This window comes from Falco biarmicus, chromosome 2 (genome assembly GCF_023638135.1).
Source record: "Falco biarmicus isolate bFalBia1 chromosome 2, bFalBia1.pri, whole genome shotgun sequence".
NCBI lineage: Eukaryota > Metazoa > Chordata > Aves > Falconiformes > Falconidae > Falco > Falco biarmicus.
Window position 1 is genome coordinate 107,849,577 of NC_079289.1, and position 21,090 is coordinate 107,870,666.

Genomic DNA, 21,090 nt, shown 5'->3' on the forward strand with positions numbered 1-21,090 from the left:
AAGCATAGTGGTGCAGCCTTCAGCACTTTGTGTTGTTCTAGCACTGCATCACTTAAGCAATGGCTAATTTTTTTTTTTTTTTTTTCAAAATACTTACTCTTTATATTTCAGCAGTTCTCTTTGTTGCAGACTCCTGCCCAGCTGGCCCCCTTCTTTTGAAGAAATCACTGTAAGGGGGGGGGGGGGGGGGGGGGGGAATAAAAAATGTATTTTCAGTATTATACCACGAGTAAACAGATACAGTACAAGAAGTTAAAAATAAAAAATGGGAACAAATTGATGCATTGCAATAATTTAAATTACGAACACCTTAAGTCGACCTAGTCTTGGAATAAGTACTACACAAGACAGACACACTTATGACCAAATGCTAGAACTGTGAGAGCAGGTAAATCTCCCCCATGAGCCTAGAGTCTCTTTGGAATTCCAGTCTTGCTTAAAGTATTACTATCCCTGTAAATACTAACGTTAGTGTTTATCTCAAAGTATTCTTGGATCATGGCCTGCATTTCTGTTCTTTATGTGTTAATGAAAGGAGTCAATACTTTTTTCTTCCAGGAATGTATTTTTTTCTTCTTTTCATATTTGATGTTATTTTTGTCCACAGACCTGTTAAGACATAGATATGTTTCCTGCGTCCATCTATCCTGCTGAATGTGCCTCTGCTGTATAATTTTGTATCACAACACATTGCATACCATTTCTTCTCTTCATTGCTTTGGTTCCCCTTCCCTCTCTTTATTACGTTTCACGAATAATACATGTTTCCTTACATGGCTACCTCATACCTTCATCCCAACACAGCTAACTCAAGACTGCCCACTGCTTTCTTTTGCAAATTTGCTATTCTGTCTGTCCACTCCCCCCTGTCAAACCCCAGCAAATATTTGAGAGTGCGGGCTCCAGTACAGGGCCTGAATGCACCAGATTGTGCATTGTACTTTCTACAGGCTCAGTTTAGAGGTGCTAAGCTAACTGGAAACCAGCATTATAAACGTCTGCAGATATTCATCTCTCATAGGACTCCTCTGTGTCATGTGGAGAGATTGCTTCTCTCATAATTAAATAACCACAATTAATATCCTCTTGAAGTACATGATGAAAACAGGTCAAACAGACTGCATTGTCAATGTACGTGTTCCTTTCCTGCAACTCTATAAAGGGCCCGTATTGAATAACTCAGGTACAGAAGCTGAATCCCAATCTATATGAATGATTTGTAAGTATGATTTTTTTAAGGTACTATGCAGTATTTGTTTGTTTATGCTGTCTACCTGTTGGCTGGAAGTATTTCATATGAGTACTAAAAGGTTTTGGTTTTGCCTTTTTAGCCTACAAATGGACCATATTCTCCTTCCCTGCTGTGCTCAACGATTACAGCAGTCTAAGGTGATGGAAACAGGAACATCCAATATAAATCAGGACATAATCACTGACACTGCAAGATTAATTTGAAATTTCCATAAGTTATTTATTGGGCAATAAATCCTTAGCAGAATCAGGTAACTTTAACAGGTAATTAATACAGTATGTAAAAGAAGTAAACAGCTGCATAAGGCAGTTTTATCACACGTTCATTAGTTGAAAGAGTAAACCATTTGATCTCAAGACATTAAAGCCTGATTTTTTTTATTTTATACCCTATAATTCTATACCAAAACACAGACAGAAATACCCTACATTTTCCAGCAATTACTGTATTCATTTACAGGAAGAAGAGGAGGAATATTTTGACAAGCTTGAATGAAAACTAAAAATACTAAGCAAACACAGTATACAAATTTTCTCACCTTCCACTGGGGTTGTCTTTTCATTTGTATGCTCTGCACTGAAGACTTGAATAAGCTCAGTAAAATTAGCTCTCTTTGAAATTAGTTCTTGGTAGGTCCCCATTTGACTTATTCTGCCCTTTTCCATTACTATTATAAGATCGGTGTGAGGCAGGAGCGTTACGTTATGGGTCACCAATATACGAGTCTGGAACACAATGTACCATATAAATACAAAGAATACAAAGTGTATATTAGAAGCAGACATTATATTATGATAGCTGGAAAGATATGGAATTTTTCTGGGATTTTGCTCATTTATTTGTCTATTATTATTATTATTGTTACTTATTGCCTACTTTATTACATGAATTTTAATTGTTGATTGTAATGTCAAACTTTATGCCTATAGCTATTTGCTATGACTTGCACTTATCTGTCTCTTAATGTGTATCTCCTGGTCAGGAATGGTTTAGATTAGGTTGTAAAGATAAGAGGTAGATATTACAGGTTTTAACATACTACATGTAGTTTCATAATCTCAATAACAAAATCTGCTTACAAGTCTACCATCACTAGAGTTCTTGCTTCTGCCAGACACTTATAACCCATGAAGCAGATAAATTAAGAAAAGGGAGAAGCGAGAGAGGGAACGTGAAAGACATTTACTTTATAGTAAGTAACATATTCATAATAATAAGTATTTCATAGTAATACATGTATTTTGTGGGCATCAGCCAGCAGGAATGATTTGTCCTAATTCATGACACTGAGGAGAGATTTTTTACAAGCTGTCTTACTTTCCCATGTGAACAGCTTTTAAACAGGAGAGTCTATTCCTTCTGATTCTACTTCCCCCTAAGAATTTCTTTGTTCAACAAGAATCCTTTCTTTCTATAACCTATACTGGCTATAACCTATTTACTGCAGTGAGGCATCAACAGTGACCATGATCAAGAGTGATCAATATGCAGATCACAGCACTCCTCAAAAGCTGCCAGGAAAGAAAAATGAGCAAATATTATATGAATCTTCCAGGCTCCCAGGTCAGGCCAGCCCTCAATCTTTTTTTTGGTCTGTGCTATGCCTTCACAATAGGCTTCAAATTGGCACAATCAGCTGTGCTTTTTATTTAGCCCCTTTCTTCAGAATGACTTTCATCAACATGCTAGGTAAGAGATGAGCGTTTGCAGAATGACCGGGACCTCTACTGTTGTATTGTACAAAGCAGTTCATCCCCAAATTGAAAGGATGACACCCTACTTCACCTTGCTTTTTAGGAGACCTGAAGGTCCAATTAGCTTCTCAAAAAGGTGTTTCCCAATGTGTACATCCACAGCAGACAGGGTGTCATCCAGAAGATACAAGTCAGCATTGCTGTACACAGCTCTAGCGAGACTCACTCTCTGCTTCTGCCCTCCACTTATATTGACACCCTAAGAAAAGAAAGACAAAATAATCCACATTTAAATATGAAATACTAAAGAAGACCAGTGTATCACACTCAGTTGCATCATTATTTTTTTCAGGTAATCAAAGTAAATTTTATACTAGATATGAAAATAGAAAGGTTAGCATTTGGATTTTCAAGTAATTAGAGCAAAGCCTGGCCTCTGTTGATTAAATTCCCACTCCAGAATGAGCAAATGCAAATACTTTAGAAAACTACAAAATAACTTTTATTTACAGTCATACAGGCATTTTTAGAGTATAAAGGAAACCTGGAGAACAGGACAGGGCTGACTCAAACTTCTGTATAGAGAAGAGCTATTTTAATAATTATAAGAGTTCAGAGCTTGAACAGAAGTTAAGTTCAAAGTAAGTAAGCTAAGTAAGGAGATGGGCTAGATGTATTTGGCTGAGGACTGATTAATCATCAGTGACAATTATAAAATAGATAATATATAAAACCATAAAAGCCATAACTTAACTTATCGCATCATTTCTGACACCTCAAATTCTTACCCTTTCTCCAATCTCTGTTTGGTCTCCATTCAGTAGCTGTTCCAAATCTGGCAGTAAAGCACAAGACTCTAAAACAAGTTTGTAGTACGGCATATTTAGATTTGCACCAAAAAGAATATTTTCCTGTAAACTGTCATTTTGAATCCAAGCTTGCTGAGAAACATATGCCACTGAACCCTGAAAAGAATAGGAAACAATTTTTTTACTTGGGCTTTCTGAACATGAAAAATAGCTTTTAAGAATACATTTTAAATTCCAGCTTTAGCTCAAAGTAACCGGTAATTACCTCCAAAACTTGAGTATTATTAAACAGTTAAAATTTTGACTAAGTCAGATAATAAAACGAATCAGTTGAATATTCCTGTATAACAGCTTGCCTGTACTAATTTAAGAGCACGTACTTTGAATAAAACTAACAAAGCTGGGACATATATTGAGCAAAGTCTTGCAGGAAAGATGTCAGTGACAAAAAGGCATTGGTTGTAAGATTTACATGCAGCAATACAATTTGATTGTGTTTTTACATAACATGCTGTGGAATGTGTCAGTCATTAGAAATTAAGGTTACAGGACAGAAGTGATAATTAGAAATGCTCCTAGATCTTTTCTTCCATTAAGCTACATGACCTGTGAAAATCTATTAATTTTACAACAACAAATTGATAGCACACACTTACTGGGTATATGCCTTCCTTGTTAAGATTCTACACAGTTTATCTTTTTCCTCTTAATTCCTACTCTCAGATTCAGAACACCTCAACTTCATATTCTTCCCCCATCCCCCAAGAGTGACAGAATACTGTACTAGATTTCCATAGGAGTGGATTTTTATTCAACACTTATTTTCAAGGCTGAGACACTTTTAATGTTGCCACATCCACTTGCAACCAGATTAACCCACATTGTGCTTATCCATTGAAATTTATTGGCTCAAACACTGTAGTCGGTTTTCAAATGTTAACTCCCTCCATATCTATAACCTATAAAAAACTTTCCTAAACTCTTTTCTGGGATGGGGACTTTCCCTGCTCTATGTAACTACAAGACAAGTTAAGCTACAGGGTTTCCTATCACCAGGTAAGCCAGCACCTTAATTCCACCTCTGCATAAAGTTCAACTTTTCCCTCTATTTCCATATCCTGTATCTTCTCTACACATAAGCCATTGCAAGAAACATGATCATCTTCTACAACAGTTTATGACTGCTCCAACTGGGTCATGTCTGTACAGCTGTTCAAAACCAGCAACCATTAGATGTTTGGGCTCAATATATGACTTAAACACTCATGATTTTTGCACTGAATTATACAGATTATAAAAAAATGAAAATAGCTTTGTAATCACTTTGGTTGAAAACAAAGAGAAACTGTTACACCGTTAACAAAGTGTCATTGTGTTGCTTTTCTTTGAAGATTTAGGAAGCTGGAGCTACCTTTGCCAGTATTTATACAATCATAAATAGTTGAGGAGGAAAAACTACACTTTCAAATGCAGTTCTGCTTAATTTAGGTATTGACGAGTGGGCAAAGCAGGGCGACACGGACAGACAATCTTACTCTTCTCTGAACTGTTCCTTCAAGTTTCTCCATTTCTCCAAGAACAGCAGAAAGAAAAGATGACTTTCCAGATCCAACCTGTCCCACAACAGCAACTAAAGAGCCTTCAGGAATGCTGACATTCAAGCTGGAAATATTGAGGAAGACAAGTTAGTTATCCTCTCTGTAAACATTCCATCATGTATGGGTTGTGGTCACTGAAGAAAGAGATACTCTATTTTACTCTCAGAATGATGAGAAACTAGTACTTCAGTTTGCATATCTTTTGACTATATACTGTTCGGAAACTTGCAATAATGACTTCAAGTATAAATTTATTTGTCTGCAAGTTAAGAGATTGTGCTTTCATCTGATCATAATAAAAATCAAATGGGAGACAGTCTAACCAATAGGTGGTCTTATTTCTAAGGCCTGCAGTGCATGTTCCATCTTACTCTGACAATCACCTGCTAGACTTCTCACGTAGCATCTACTGTAGTCAATGAGTGATCCCTCTTAAGGGAGAAAATAGCTGTTTGGGTAAATAAAAGCTGCCCTTCATAACCTGCAGATTTTGCTGTCAAAATAAGTACAATGTGTACTCATAAACTTTACACAAGGAGAGCCACTTGCTGCATCTGCACCTTATGCTATCTGGATCTCAGTGTGTTCTGATTTGAAGGCCCTACGCTAAGATAAGCATAGTTCCTTCAGACTGGAGCTTGGAGAACAGATGAGGTAGAGAAAGACTGTACCCAGAGACTATACCAGACTTTAATGAAGTCTGTATGTGATGCTGAAGACAGCTTATACCTGGGTACTATATTGCAGGCTATGGTGGCTGAGATGTGGACACTTGAATGCCACGTTACGGGAAGTGATCCCCCCAGCCCTGAGAGGAATAAGGTAGATAATGTGGTGAGAGGGTTAGACCAGCTGGGTTGCAACCTCTTCAGCTGCCTTAGCAAAATTTAACAGCTGTAGAGCCCTTATCAAATAGGTTTCTCATTCCACTTGAGAGCTTTGTTACTCCCTCACCTTACTAACCCTCCAATGCGTAGCAGTTTCAGGAGAGCGTAATTTACACCTAAGCAATACCTTGTTAGGTATTGTCAAACAAAAAGAGAGGTTATTTCAGGCAAAAGAGAAAACTGTGAGAAAAGCGGATTTAGTGTTTGTTTCTTCTTTCCAAAGGAAGTCACAGCCCAATTTTAAGATCAGTATTCAACGCAAGGCTGCATAAACTACCTTAGCTTACTTGTCGGCAATATAAAATGCTACAATGGCAAAAAGGCATCTTGGCAGTTAATGCTCCCCAAAATGCAATTCAGGAAACATTGATATTATAGTTAAATCTCCCTTGTGCAAACTGAGAGGACAGGTGGTAGGAAAGGAGGAAGGAAGAGGGAAGAAGAGCACTGGCTTCCCATAGTACTTATGCAGTACTATGACAGGGAACATGCACTTTATGTGGTTCCTCTTGGAGCATCAGGGAGACCAGGTCAGACTTGATCTTCCAAAGCACACACATTTATGTTCTTTTGGCTATGTAACATCATGAACAATTCTGAATCAGAATATAGTAAACCTGAACAAAATCTCTATAGACATCACATTCTGCCAAAGGAGCACATAGAAATAAGTAAGAAACAGCTTACTTTTTTAAGACTGGCAGGCCATTTTTTTCCCAGCGGAAAGAAGCACCAATAAAGCCAACAGCATGATCTGTTTCAGTAAATAAAAAAAAAGCAAAGCGTTGCTAATCCATCCCCTTAATTGAGTTTCTTAGTGATCATCCATATCAAATGATGAGCAATTAAAAATTAATAGTTACTGCTTACTTCCACTGTAGTTTGTATTGACATCCTCAGGGTTAAGATCCTCAGCACACAGAAAATCCTCTAAACGGCTCAGAGAAACTTTGGTCTGCAAGATGAACATATATATACATATATATATTATTTATAACATGTCTGTGCTGCCTAATTTTTTAAATAATACTTTAAAAATTCTAGATATTATGGAAAGATATATTCCTTATCTGAAGATAGACAAAAAAGGTACTTAGGTATTTAAAAATTATTTTCCTTAAAATACTAAACAATCTAAAGTAATAAATGAGTGGTTTTTTTCTTTGAGGATCTACTGCTTGGTAGTTATAAAGTAACAGAGCATGCTTGACATAATTCAGTGTTAGAAGATATAGTTAATCAGTGAATGTCTGGTTCCTTTGACTCAATTAGTTTGTTTTCATAAACCTGTGGTGAAAACATTTTAGGTGGTTTTGTTTTTTTAAAAAAACAGTGCACAGTAACTCTCTCTCCAAATAATGAAGAAAGACAACATTTTCCTGAATGCATCATGAGATGTCCACTACTGTGCTGTGAAAAACTGAGATGAGATTGTGCTAATTTTTAATCTATTAGAAGTAAACCTTAGCAAAAGACAAAGTTTCGATATTACATTATGCTAACCAAAAATGAAATCAAATCAGGAAAAGTATTTGCTTACAGTGGTCCCCTTCCTTACAAAAAACTGATTTGTGTACATGCTGTGACAGAGCACGTTCATGAGCAGCTCATATAATATACCCAATAACAAAGTCTTAAAAGCTAGCAGTTCCCAACTCATATGGTAACCCTACTGGTGCACTATTAGGACTGAAGGTTGTTGATATGGTATCTCAACAGCTCTGCTCCTTTTTTCTCCACTTCCTTCAGTAATGATTTGACAAACACAGTATTGCAGAGTCCACAATAGGTCTTCCCTGCTTGGTACCAAGGGCTCCAATATGTAACAACAGCTGAGTGATTCAAACGTGTGCAGCCCAAATTGTTCACACTTTGTCTTCAGTGTATTATGAAAAAAAGTTGAGAGAGTAGGAGCAGAAGCTGAGACTAGCCTACTGAAGGAAGAATAGTGAGAAACAGAATGCTCACTTTTTTCAAATAAAATAATAATTATACACATAAAATAATAATACAAATTAAGAACAATTATGTGTTCTACCCAATTTTTATTCTACTTAAGAGACTGAGAGACATCCTTTAAACACAGCCTTCACACTTAATCTTTCCATAAAAATACCGTGCAGTTTCATATCAATAAAATGGAACTTAAAAGAATTAAATTACTTAATCACTCCTAGAAATAGATGAAACATGACTTGAGTATAAATATCAGCCTTTTACAGCACTTGTTCATAATATCTCTACCTGGGCTACAGCAGAGATCACAGATGGTAAATCAAACAAAGGCAGTCGCAAAATGTTAAATAATGAAATAGATGTAAAAACTTTAGTTGCTGTTAAAGCATTCTCTCCGTCCAGATGAAAGAAGACTCCAAACGTAGCCAATGAGACCTTTTAAGTAAAAAAAAAAAAAAAAAAAAGAAAGAAGAAAAAGATATATCCACAATCAAAATCACATTATAACTACAATTTATACACAGATACTATTTTTGTTTGCATTTGAAAGGTGTGGGATCCCATTTCTGCTCATGTATAAACAGAGACTCTGTAACTGCTGCACACAGACACTACTGCATAGCTGCAATACTGAGTGTAGGAACACATACTATAATTTTAGTGAGCAAAAAACATGGGTACTGCATTTGACCCAACCAGATATACATGAAACTATATGAATTAACTTTCCCATCTTAGGAACTGATTTCTTCATTTATAAAACACTCAAACATGACGTTTCAGGAAATTCATATTTTTTTTCTCTTGCTATGATATTGGACATGAAATACAACTATTTACTGCAGGTATTTTTATTTTGATCACTGGATATTTTTTTTTTTCCCAAAATCTAGTCAGTAGTCATCAGAGAATAAGATGGGCTCTCACACAACAGGTAGTCAAACCTTCAGACAGAAAATGCTGAATTTAACAACCTGTCCTATGGGGTCTCTTCTGCTTGTTGAGTTTAATAGTCTTAAACTATACTAGGAATCCTAAACTAAACTACTTATAAAGTATAAGGACTCCTATAAGCCCTAAATAACAACTTGATTATTTCACTGCATTTAGTTCAAACTTTGTATTTTTCTTGCTCACTGCTTCAAATATTTCAGTTATTATCAAGGTCATAGACTGAAGGATGGCCTTAATCCTCCCTTTCACTACTCCTAAGGAATATTCCTTTTCACCTCTGTGAGTTAATGACTAGAAGATGCCAGTTTGTGTAAATGAAGTTAATGGCAGTCATTTATCCCTAAAGATTTCAGTTTGATCCATAGAATTATTCAGTTTGGAAAAGACCTTTAGGACAATGAAGTCCAACCGTTACCCTAACACTGTCAAGTCCATGACTAAACCATGTCACTAAGTGCCACAGTTACACATCTTTTAAATACCTCCAGGCATGGTGGCTCCACCACCTCCCTGGGCAGCCTGTTTCAATGCTTGACAACCCTTTCGGTGAAGACATTTTCCCTAATATCCAATCTAAACCTCCCCTGGCACAACTTGAGGCTGCTTCCTCTTGTCCTGTTGCTTGTTACTGGGGAGGAGTCTGACACCCACCTTGCTACAACCTCCTTTCAGGTGGCTGTAGAGAGCAATAAGGTCCCCCCTTGAGCCTCCTCTTATCCAGATTAAATAACCGCAGTTCCACCAGCTGCTCCTCATAAAACACATGCTCCAGACCATTCTCCAGCTTCATTGCCCTTCTCTGGACATGCTACAGCACCTCAGGGTCTTTCTTTAGTGAGAGGCCTAAAACTGAATGCAGGATTCCAGGTGCAGCCTCACCAGAGCTGAGTACAGGGGGACAATCCCTTCCCCAGTCCTGCTGGCCACACTGTTTCGGATACCAGCCAGGCTGCTGTTGGCCTCCTTGGCCCCCTGGGCACACTGCTGGCTCATGCCCAGCCGGCTGTCAACCCGCACCCCCAGGCCCTTTCCCACCAGGCAGCTTCCCAGCCACTCTGCCCCCAGCCTGTAGCGCTGCGTGGGGTGGTTGTGACCCCAGTGCAGGACCCGGCACTGAGCCTTGTTGAACCTCATACAACTGGCCTCAGCCCATTGGTCCAGCCTGTCCAGACCCCTCTGCAGAGCCTCCTGCTCTCCAGCAGATCAACACTCCTGCTCAGCTTGGCGTTGTCTGCAAAATTACTGAGGGTGCACTCGATCCACTCATCCATACAATCAATAAAGATATCAAACAGGACTAGCCCCAGAACTGAGCCCTGGGGAACACCACTTGTGACCGGCCGCTAGTGGATGTAACTCCATTCACCACCACTCTTTGGATTAGCCAGCCAGCCAGCTTTTTACCCAGCATAGAGTACACCCATCCAAGCCATGTCCAGACAGTATCTGCAGGACAATGCTGTGGAAGACAGTGTCAAAGGCTTTACTAAAGTCTAGGTGAACAAAATCCACAGCCTTTTCATCATCCATTACGTGGGTCATCTTGTCATAGAAGGAGATCATGTTCGTCTAGCAGGACCTGCCTTTTATAAACCCATGGTGACTGGGCCTGATCTGCTAGTTGTCCTGCACATGACACATGATGGCACTCGGGATGATCTGCTCCCTAACGTTCCCCAGCACCAAGGTCAGGCTGTAGTTTCCCAGATCCTCCTCCCGGCCCTTCTTGCAGATTGGCGTCACATTGGCTAATCTGCAGTCTGCTGGGACCTCCCCAGTTAGCCAGGACTGTTGGCAAATGATTGAAGGTGGCTTGGAGAGCACCTCCACTCCCATCCAGTGGGACTTAGACTTATGTCTAAGTGGTGTAGCAGTTCACTAACCATTTCCCCTTGGAGTACGGGGGCTTTATGCTGCTCCTCCATCCCTGCCTTCCAGTTCAGGGGGTGGATATCCTGAGAACCACTGGTCTTACTATTAAAGACTGAAGGAAAAAAGGCATTAAGTACCTCAGCTTTTTCCTCAGCTGTCATCACTATGTTTCCCCCTGCATCCAATAAAAGATGGAGATTCTCCTTAGCCCTCCTTTTGTTGCTAATGTATTTATAGGATAATTTTTTATTGTCCTTTATGGCAGTAGCCAGATTAAGTTCTAGCTGGGCTTTGGGCCTTCTAATTTTCTCCCCACATAACCTCAAGTCATCCTTGTAGTCCTCCTGAGTTGCCTGCCCCTTCTTCCAAAGGTCATAGACTCTACTTTTCCCCTGAGTTCCAGCCAAAGCTCTCTGTTCAGCCAGGCTGGTCTTCTTCCCTGCCAGTTTATCTTTTAGCAAATGGGGATGGACTGCTCCTGTGCCTTTAAGACTTCCTTCTTGAAGAAAGTCCAGCCTTCTTGGACTTCTTTGCCCTTCAGGACTGCCTCCCAAGGGACTCCGTCAACGAGTCTCCTAAACAGGCCAAAGTCTGCTCTCCAAAAGTCCATGGCAGCAGTTCTGCTGACCCTCCTCCTTATTTCTCTGATAATTTCATGGTCAATATGCCTAAGACAGCCTCAAACCATCACATCACCCACAAGTCCTTCTCTGTTCACACCCAACAGGTCCAGCACAGTGCCTTCCATAGCTGTCTCACTCACCCACTGTATCAAGAAGTCAAGCTGAACATTAAGTTATGAGGAACCTCCTAGACTGTTTCTGCTGTGCTATATTTCCAGGGGACATCCAATAAGTTGAAGTCCCCCACAAGAACAAGGGCTAGCAATCACGAGACTTCTCCCAGCTGCTTACAGAATATTTCACCTGCCTCTTCATTTTGGTTGGGTGGTCTATAACAGACTTCCACCATGATATCTGCCTGTTGGCCCCTTCCCCTGATTCTTACATATAAATACTCAACCCTTTCATCACCATCATCAAGCTCTATACAGTCAAAACACTCCCTAACATACAAGGCTATCCCACCGCCTCTTCTTCCTTGCCTATCCCTTCTGATTTTTTATAACCCTTTTAACCCTTCTGATGGTTTATAGCCATCCATTGCAGCACTCCAGTCATGTAAGCCATCCCACCATGCTTCTGTGATTGCAACTATATCACAGTATTTCAGCTGCACAATGGCTTCCAACTCCTGTTTGTTGCCCATGTGGCATGCATTGGTGCAGATGCACTTCACTTGGGTCACCTGTTTTTTGGGGGGAAGCCCTAATTCCCATGTGATCGTTCTCAGGCACTTCCATGGTTTCTAACACATCAATAAACCTTGTGTCTTTGCTGCCACATGGATCTCCATTCCCTACCTCCACTAAGATGGCAGGCTAAAGGCCCTCGCTAGCACACCCTCCCTCAAACGCTGGCGTGTTGAGCCCAGGCTTATCTCTAGTGAGCCTGGGTTTACCCCATTCCCCCTTCAAATCTAGTTTAAAGCTCTATCAATGAGTCCTGCCAGCTCCTGCACAAAGATGCTTTCACCCCTTTGAGACAGTTGTACCCCATTTGTTGCCAGCAGGCCTGGTGTCCTGCAGACCAACCCATAATCAAAAAAACCCCAAAATTCTGCTGGTGACACCAGGCTCAGAGCCAGACATTGATCTGCGGGCTCTTCCAGTTTCTTCCCTCATCGTTCCCTGCAACTGGAAGGACAGAGAACACTACTTGTGCTCCTGATCCCTTAACTATTTGTCCCAAAGCCCTGAAGCCTCCATTTACCTTCCAACGGAGTTTAACAGAGGGACTTAAAGATCCAAAAATCTGAATGCATTCCTGATAGAATTCCACTGAAATAAGGCCAGGATGAATTTGGTTCATATTTTTTGGGTTTTTTTTCTTTTTCATGTATTTAGAAGTTTAGTCTTTGAAAAGGGATAGCTAAAAATTACAGATCAAAAGTGCATTTCCTTAAAAAGGAGTATAAAGAAGGTAGGTCATTTCTATGTAATTGAAACAGTGAAATGAGATTCAGGAGCTTTGGATTTGATTCAACTTTCTAACCGAGGTCTTTAAAAGCTTGGTCAATTCATAGTCTCTCTCATTCTTCTCCAGTTATATACATACATACTATTAGAACCTAGAGAATTGGAATATATTGTGTTGATTTAATGTTTACTGTGAGGCAACATTTGTGAGCCATTCAGCTACTAAAGCAACAGGAAACATGAGAAATACTCCTGCATAAATGAGTATTTTTATAAAACAAACCATAAAAGGAATACACGTCAATGTTAGCATGGAGTAAGTCGTCAGGTACCCAGACGACTTCAAAACATCCACTTCATGTTCTCTAATGCTCATGAGCTTCCTTTGATATGCGGGTTCCCATGCATAAAGTTTGAGGATCTAGACAATCAAACAAACATATTTCAATAAAACAAAAAAGCAGTAACCATGGTGCAGAAAATAAGCTTAAGCTCCAAATGTCATTTTCGAATATTCAGCAATGCCAAACTACAAAAATTTAGATGTTTTACAAATGAAAGCAAGACCTAAGATAACTCTGAAGTAGGTTGTTCTTATGGAAGATATACTCTAGTCACTCTTTAATTCTTCAGATTTCAACTTGTCACTTATGTATCATAAATGATGAGCTGGTTTATTTCAAAATGGGATAAACAACAAAAAAGCTTTTCTTCTATGCTAAAATTTCACTCTGCTACAGGTTTTCAGACATCTATTAACACATTTTATATTATCATTTAAAATGTGGTAGTAAAATTAATGCATCATGGATACTAAGATTTTCAGATCAACTTAAACCAGTAAATATTTTCCAAAAACACGTTTAAGCACATTATGTTAAAACATCTTCACTTTACATTTTTATCATTATCACTGAAGTATTAGTCATAAAACTTTAGTCTTTTAAATAACTTACTTTCTATCTTTATGTCCTTACAAAAAACCCAGAACACTTATTAATTGTGGCATTACCTTTATTCCATGTAACATTTCACTTAGTAGCTTGACTCGTTGATCTGAATACCTCATTTGGCTTTTCTGCTTAAAAGCAATGTTTTCATTTTAAAATGAGCAAAAAATTTTGGAAAGTAAAGTATGCGGTGAACTGTAGGCAATAAATACTTTTAATGCTATTTTTACCTTGCTGAATAACATACTATCACTGCAGTTATACCTTTTTCAGTTATACATGCAGGGGAAAAAAAAGATAGGATAAAGAATTAAGTACATCTAAATAACATTTTCTCCCTAAAATATCTTAACGAGTGTATTTTAGGTTTTTGTCTTTTTTATTTTTATTAACCTTGAATTAAAATCTTAAGAGGCTTCCAGTACCCAGGGCATTCAGGAATGATAATATGGTTTTAATCTTCAAGCAGGTAAATACAGACTCAACAACAATACAGTATAATACTATATACACACATATATGAATATATACATAATAGTGTATGAATATAAAACATTGAATACACTTATATGTACATATACAGGAGCTAGGAGGAGAGTTTCCTGTTACTGATTAATACAGTGTTATTGAAAAAAAAACTAATCAAAGAAACGCAGAAAGTCTTCTCCCTGCTATGCTACACTCAGGCTCTTCTGCATCTCACATTTCGAAAATACCAATTAACAACCTCTTTAATGTTTTGAGTCTTATTCATACAAAACAACAAGTTGCAAACTTTTAGACAGAATGATTTTTTTGTGTGTCCTTTGTGTTTCTTCTCTCTCTCTCTCTCATATCACAGTAGGGATCTAAGTGCATATGTAGCTGCTGCACCTCACCGGCAAAAGAGGTGAGAGGTCTTTGAATTTGTTTCGGGTTTTTTTTCCCCAATGTCTCTAAACTGTCACAGCCGTACAAAAGAACTAATAAGGACCCACAGTCCTCACTGAATGTTGCACCATCAAAGGCAAAATGAAACAGAGACAAATAATTGGCTTCATAGCAGTGCAAAACTTAGGGTTGTAGCTAGATTTTTTACTTTTTCAGTGGAGCTCACAGAAGTTATCAAAGTAACAGGCAATACAGTGCCAAGAGAACTGTAGCATCAGAGAAGCAGAAAAGAAGTAGGAACACATGCAACACCTCTATGGGAATTCCCATCATCTCAGGAGAACGTGCTAAATTTGAGTGAGCAGCTTAACCTGAGTAATAAAAGTGGAAGAGAGCCGTAATTCTAGAAAATCCCTTATTTAATGGAATAACTCATATAATATGGAAAAACATAGCCGTTTCCAAAATTTGAGTTATACAGTAATTCTTACTAATACAAAAGTATTGTTTCGGTATAATGAAAATTTAGCTATCCAACCTAAATACTAGTTTAGCTATCAAACATACGGCTTTCTTACTGCAGTTATGCTTCCCCCCTCAAAAAAAAACAGTTGCAGCTTGGTATTGCTTTTTCATTTTGAGTTTGATTTAGACGTACCAATATTATTTTATACATGCATAACCTAACCCCCCTCCTTCATTCCTCTATTATGACAGCTTATCCTCTCCTTACTATACTTATTTAAATATCTCACCTTCAGATTTTTTACTTTGGCTGCAATCTGTGCATTTACAGGTATAACCAAAAGGAGCAGCGCAACACCTGCCAGGACTGAGGGGCCAAGCTCTTTCCAGAGAAAGACGACAGCCATGACGATCTGAAAAGGCGCCGACCACAACAGGTTGATGTTTACAGTCATCTCCATGAGTTGCTGAGCATCTGCTGACATCAGGTTAACAATTTCCCCAGTCGTATAGTTTTGTCGTGAGGCATTTGCTAAAGTTAAGGCCTGCAACCAGAAAATACAGTGGTCACAAAAATCCACAGTTTTGATGGGTTTAGCCACCTGGGAGAAGCTAAAAGGGCAATAATTAGAGCAAAGCTGAGCTCAGTGAAACACACTTGCAACTCTTTATAGTAAATAAACAGGACAGCTTGGCACAAGAAGGGCTCAGCAAGGCCCAGCTTTGGCCTAGTTTAGAACCTCCCAGTGCAGGAGCCAACAGCAGGCTTCACTGCAACCACGTGTAACCTCAGTGTGGCAGGCAGACAGCACAAGTCTCAAGTGTCTCGGGACTGACACCCAGACAAACACACACGCACACACATGCTCTCCCCTCTCCCTCTGTGTTAGTGCCTCACAGTTCTCCACTGTGTCACCTGCAACTCCTGCATGTGACAGGACAGTGCTGCAGCAACTCATCCGACCACACACCCCACGCGCAAAGCACAAGTTGACGCAGCGTTCACTGCCCAGCTCAGAGAGAGGGAGAAGCTCTGTCTCTACCTTGTGGATGTGAAAGCTGGCCAGAAGCCATGCCCACCCCAACCGCAGCCTCTACTCCGCTGTTCGTGATCTGATGAACTGACACACCTTGATACGTAACTTGAGAGAATGAATTCCTTCAACTGATTTGCAATTTACAAGTAAAATTTCATGTACTGGTTCAGAAAATACCTGAGAAGTCTATGTCAAAAGATCAGTTTGACTCTCTTGAGAAAAGAGGCTGTATTTTAAATTAACAAAGATGGTAATTTATTTCAGATTTGTATTATTTTTTTTGCTTCCTTAACTTGTGTTTCATAATTAAATACTGCAGTAAAAATACCAGCGTGCCATGTTCGTAACACAGTAAACTAAAGGTGCAGCACGGAGAAACCAGCTTCATCTCATATGCTACATATTAACAGTATAGTAAACATTTTTACGTTTTGCAGGTCAGACAGCTACTTTTACATTACTAGCACCTGTATTTCTTGTAGCTGATAATGCTGCCACCTCAGTATACATTGCTAAGGAGGGATAAGTTATAGATAGATTTCTACTATAGCTATCTTAAACGTCTGAAGAATAACAAACCTACTGGGTACTCAACTCAACAGAAAACCAGCTTCACTAAAATCAGGTGGAAAATATCAGCCTCCAAAGGAGACAATCCAGCAAGCTTCAGCTTCTCATATTCACTACTAATAGATAGTAAAAACAGTGATCATGTATACCCTTACTTCTTCCCAGACATGCAACCTAGAAAGTTTTGCCAGTTTATTCAGTAAATTTGGACATTAACCCATAATCAAAATAGTAACAGTTCAGTTTCTACATGTATCTCCAATATTATGTCTGTACGGGTGGCTGACAATGTAATTTCAAGATTAGAGTATTACAATAGAAATGCTGCTGAAATTCGGAATTATTATAAATAAATCATAATGAAAATATAAAGTCAATCTGTTAGCCTGACACTGGTGTATAACATCCTGGCTTTTAATCATGCTGGTAAGCGTAATGTCTTTTAACACTGTATGTTTATTTCAGGTTTTGTTTTGAAAAGTAGAAGAATACATTATTACCTTTTTGTAGATGAGGCCAACAACTGCAGTCTTGATTTTGACTGCAGTTAGCATGTTGTTACGCTGATATAACTGATGGAGAAGAGTTTGTGAGAGACCTACAAAAAACAGGGCAATAGCATAGCCATATCCACTCTCATACGAACTTGGACGATTTTCCCTGACCATTATCATTGCTCTGAAAATGAAGGAAAATAAATTTTAAATTCTGTGCATTAAGTCACCAACTGACAATAAGAAGTGCAATAAACTGACATACTGGCAACTTGTTTAATTAAGTCAATTTTGGATCCAGATATGGTGGAAGGTCACAAAGAAATACAATGTTAAAAAAAGGCAGGTCTTATCTTTGTTTTCCAATTTGTTACCTTAGAAACAATTCTCAAATACTATTCTAGACATCAGTGTGCTATTGCTGACTTCACAAGCAATGGAGTACAAATAAAGAATGGCATAAAAGCAAAAGAAAAAAAAAAAAAAAAAAGAGGAAGATATTCATACTTGGAAAGGTTGTAACTACCAACCATGAAAGTTAGAGAGAAAAAAATCTAGAGGAAAATTCTTATTTTTGTGTAAGTAAGAGGTTATCTTAAATAACCAGCAACTATGATGCCTTTAAATGGATTTTATGGGTAACAATTTTTTTCAGGATTACACTGATTCAGGGTATAGTTTGGAGGTTAACAATAATTATGTTCATTAATCTTTTCTTTATAAACACACAGGTATTTGATAAATTCTTAACACCTCTGTGGTAAGCACAGTTTCTAAAAACCATTTCCATCAACCTTGTTAAATTAACAAATCATGTTACCAACAACATGATAAGAACAGTCACTGCAGTTTTCCATTAAATGCTGAAGGTATAGACTTTATTATATACTTAAGTGTTGGGTTTTTTTAAATAGATGTGGAAAAATATTGACAAAAAAGCAGGGAAATTAAATATCTTGGTACTCCATTTTTCTTAACATTTGATTTCATATTAAAGTGTATTAAATGCTTAAATACAATACTGTGGAATGGTTTTGCCTCAGTCCGTTGGTTAAGAAATTCCTGATCTCTTTGAGTTTTCCCTCATTAGCACATTTTCAGATAATCACTGGGGCAGGTGGGGTTAGGACAGGGAAATAAAGTCTTTACACATCTAAGCTATTGTTCAGTTTGGTTTTGATACTGGTAACCCTTTAGCCTTATTATTACTGTTAGTGTCCAAATATAAAGTGAAACACATTAAAAACTTACTTCATTATTTGAGGACTCATGAAAGCCAGAATGTCAGCTGTAACTTTCAGAAATGCAACTTTAATCAATAAAAATTTAAATGTTTGCCATAATGGCAAAATCAAAGATGGTTTATGGAAATTTTTTTTCTTAAATAGCACTCTTTTGATGTAAGAAGCCTGCAAGATTACAAAAATATGTACAGAATTAAGAGAAAAAAATATTTTTTAACTTCACCCACATTTACGAATATAAAATATGTAACGCTAGAGTGTCCATCTAAAGCCATCACTGTACTTATGATCTGAAAAAGCGCATTTCCTACAGTTAGGAGAAAAGTTTTGGGGTAAGAAACAAAGTCTGGTTTTATTTATCCTGGCTAGCAGTCTTTCAGGAAAGGATAAATATAATTTCTAGGGCTGTCCCAAACACCCATGAAGATACTCAGAAAATAATTTAATCATCAAATGATTATCACAGGTCAAAAAAACTGTGTAGGAAACACAGAGGTAAGCTTCAACATAAATGCATTATCATTTATAGCAGGTTCACAGCAACTTTATATTTAAGATTGAATAACCCTTCTATTCTTTCAGAGTATTTTCAGTTGTCAAGTAACTATTTTCTCCAGTTTGAATTTATCTTAAACAATTGCAAATTTTTTTGAGTCCTTGTAAGAATAAAGGTAAACTTTCTTAATTACCAGAGTGATGAAGGACAGGATACTTTTTATATATTACTTGCATAATAAAAACAGTATCTGAATTAAAATTATCCGTATTGAAAAACACTTTGGTAAAAGGGTTGTGGTGTGTATACCATCAGTGGAAGAGAGGGCAAATCTATAAATAGCTAAGAAAAACACTGAAAAGATGCAGTAAGGTCAAACTCTGCAGAGCCCTCTTCTTAGTGAGTCATTAAAACCCAAAAACTACACTCTTGCTGGACTCAGAGGTTAGGTCCTCTCTCTTGTGAACTTCCTAACATCACAGAGCTCCTAGTGTACTTTAACTACAACAACAAAAAAATAACCGTGACTGAAACTGTCAAGGATTTACATGAAAATCACACAGGATAAGTCAGGCAACCCCCCCCAAATATCTGTAAAACTTAATATTGTTAAAATTAAAGAAAACTGAAGCCTGTTTTGTGCGTTCTGTAAGCCAGTTTCTACTGACAAGGAAGCTGAAATACAGATGCAAAGGTAAGACATGGGGAAACAGACAAGTTTAGAGAGAAATTAGTTGGACAAATGATAATTAATCACCAAAGTAAAAGTCATGGTAGACTCTCTATCAGTTGAAGTGTTAAAATGTAACCAGATATCTTTCTAAGAGGTAAGTTTGAACATAAACAATTTAGAAAAATCCTATAGCCACACTAGAGATCACTGATCACAACTCTGAGTGGCCTTTGTGATACACAAAACGTAGGCTGTTTAATAAACAAGATTATAGAAATCCTCTCCAGCTTCTAGACTCCTTAAAACTAGAAAAGGATATTGCCTATTGTCAGAATTATAGCTACCATGAATCCTGTGGTAGACTTCTGGATTTCTTTTCGCCATTGCTTTTCAAAGTTAGGACACACACTGTATGGTGAATCACTTTCATTCAGTTCAAATAGGTCATCCCTTTCCAATGGCTTCTTATAGCCTATAGATATTAGTCTGAAAGAAAGCAATAAATTTATAGAGCAAGAAATACAGCAGCCAAACCAAGCAGAACTACTAACTCAAGAAGCTAATGATATAATTTAGTGTATATACATGAACTTTATAATCCCAATAACATATGCAATCCTCCAAAGACCACAAACTACAGTGGAACATACTTACAGTCACCTTAAATACTCTGAAATTCACCTGAAGTAAGAAGAGCCCAAGCAGATTGTCACATCTGAGCAGCAAATTCTGAGGAAACCTCAGAATCTGCCTACATTTATGATCCCATATTTCTTTACAGGAAAATACAATATTACATAAACAAATGCATAGCATCATTACACACTTACTATTGTGATCTGGAATGAAATACTTTTTCTATCACAGGACTGCATTATCATAGAATCATTGAGGTTGGAAAAGACCCTTAAGATCACCTAGTCCAACTGCTAACCTAACAGTACCAAGGCTAGGACTAAACAATTTCCCTAAGTCCCACATCTACCTGTCTTTTAGATACCTCCAGGGATGGTGACTCACTATGTTGCTAGTCATACTTGTTCAACCAAGGTAACATTAAACTTACGGGTTTCAGCACAAGTACAATGGAAGTTTCCTTACAGCAGATCTTCAGCTGTTAAAATTTTGTTTTTAAAAAGTGCTTTTACACACTTTAGTGTCAACAGAACCTAAAGATGCTCTTAAAAATGGCAAAATAGGGATGACTAATACAGTGAACATGAGGGAACTC

General features: G+C 37.9%; 1 protein-coding gene across 7 annotated transcripts in view; it reads right to left on the reverse strand.

The window, feature by feature from the left end:
- The window catches only part of RBM11 (RNA binding motif protein 11), a 51,158-nt gene that overhangs the window by 14,367 nt on the left and 15,701 nt on the right, over positions 1-21,090 (reverse strand). For 6 of the 7 annotated variants that reach the window (XM_056327402.1, XM_056327404.1, XM_056327405.1 and 3 more), the window contains 14 exons: positions 20,204-20,345; positions 18,698-18,855; positions 17,453-17,630; positions 15,636-15,890; positions 14,073-14,141; positions 13,344-13,481; positions 8,485-8,631; positions 7,111-7,195; positions 6,928-6,994; positions 5,291-5,417; positions 3,735-3,911; positions 3,038-3,205; positions 1,791-1,977; positions 98-167 (listed from right to left, as the gene is read on the reverse strand). In XM_056327402.1, the coding sequence (XP_056183377.1) occupies positions 98-167; positions 1,791-1,977; positions 3,038-3,205; positions 3,735-3,911; positions 5,291-5,417; positions 6,928-6,994; positions 7,111-7,195; positions 8,485-8,631; positions 13,344-13,481; positions 14,073-14,141; positions 15,636-15,890; positions 17,453-17,630; positions 18,698-18,855; positions 20,204-20,345 (1,968 nt within the window). The remainder of the gene's footprint in view (positions 1-97; positions 168-1,790; positions 1,978-3,037; positions 3,206-3,734; positions 3,912-5,290; positions 5,418-6,927; positions 6,995-7,110; positions 7,196-8,484; positions 8,632-13,343; positions 13,482-14,072; positions 14,142-15,635; positions 15,891-17,452; positions 17,631-18,697; positions 18,856-20,203; positions 20,346-21,090) is intronic. The other variant, XM_056327403.1, reaches the window with a different exon arrangement.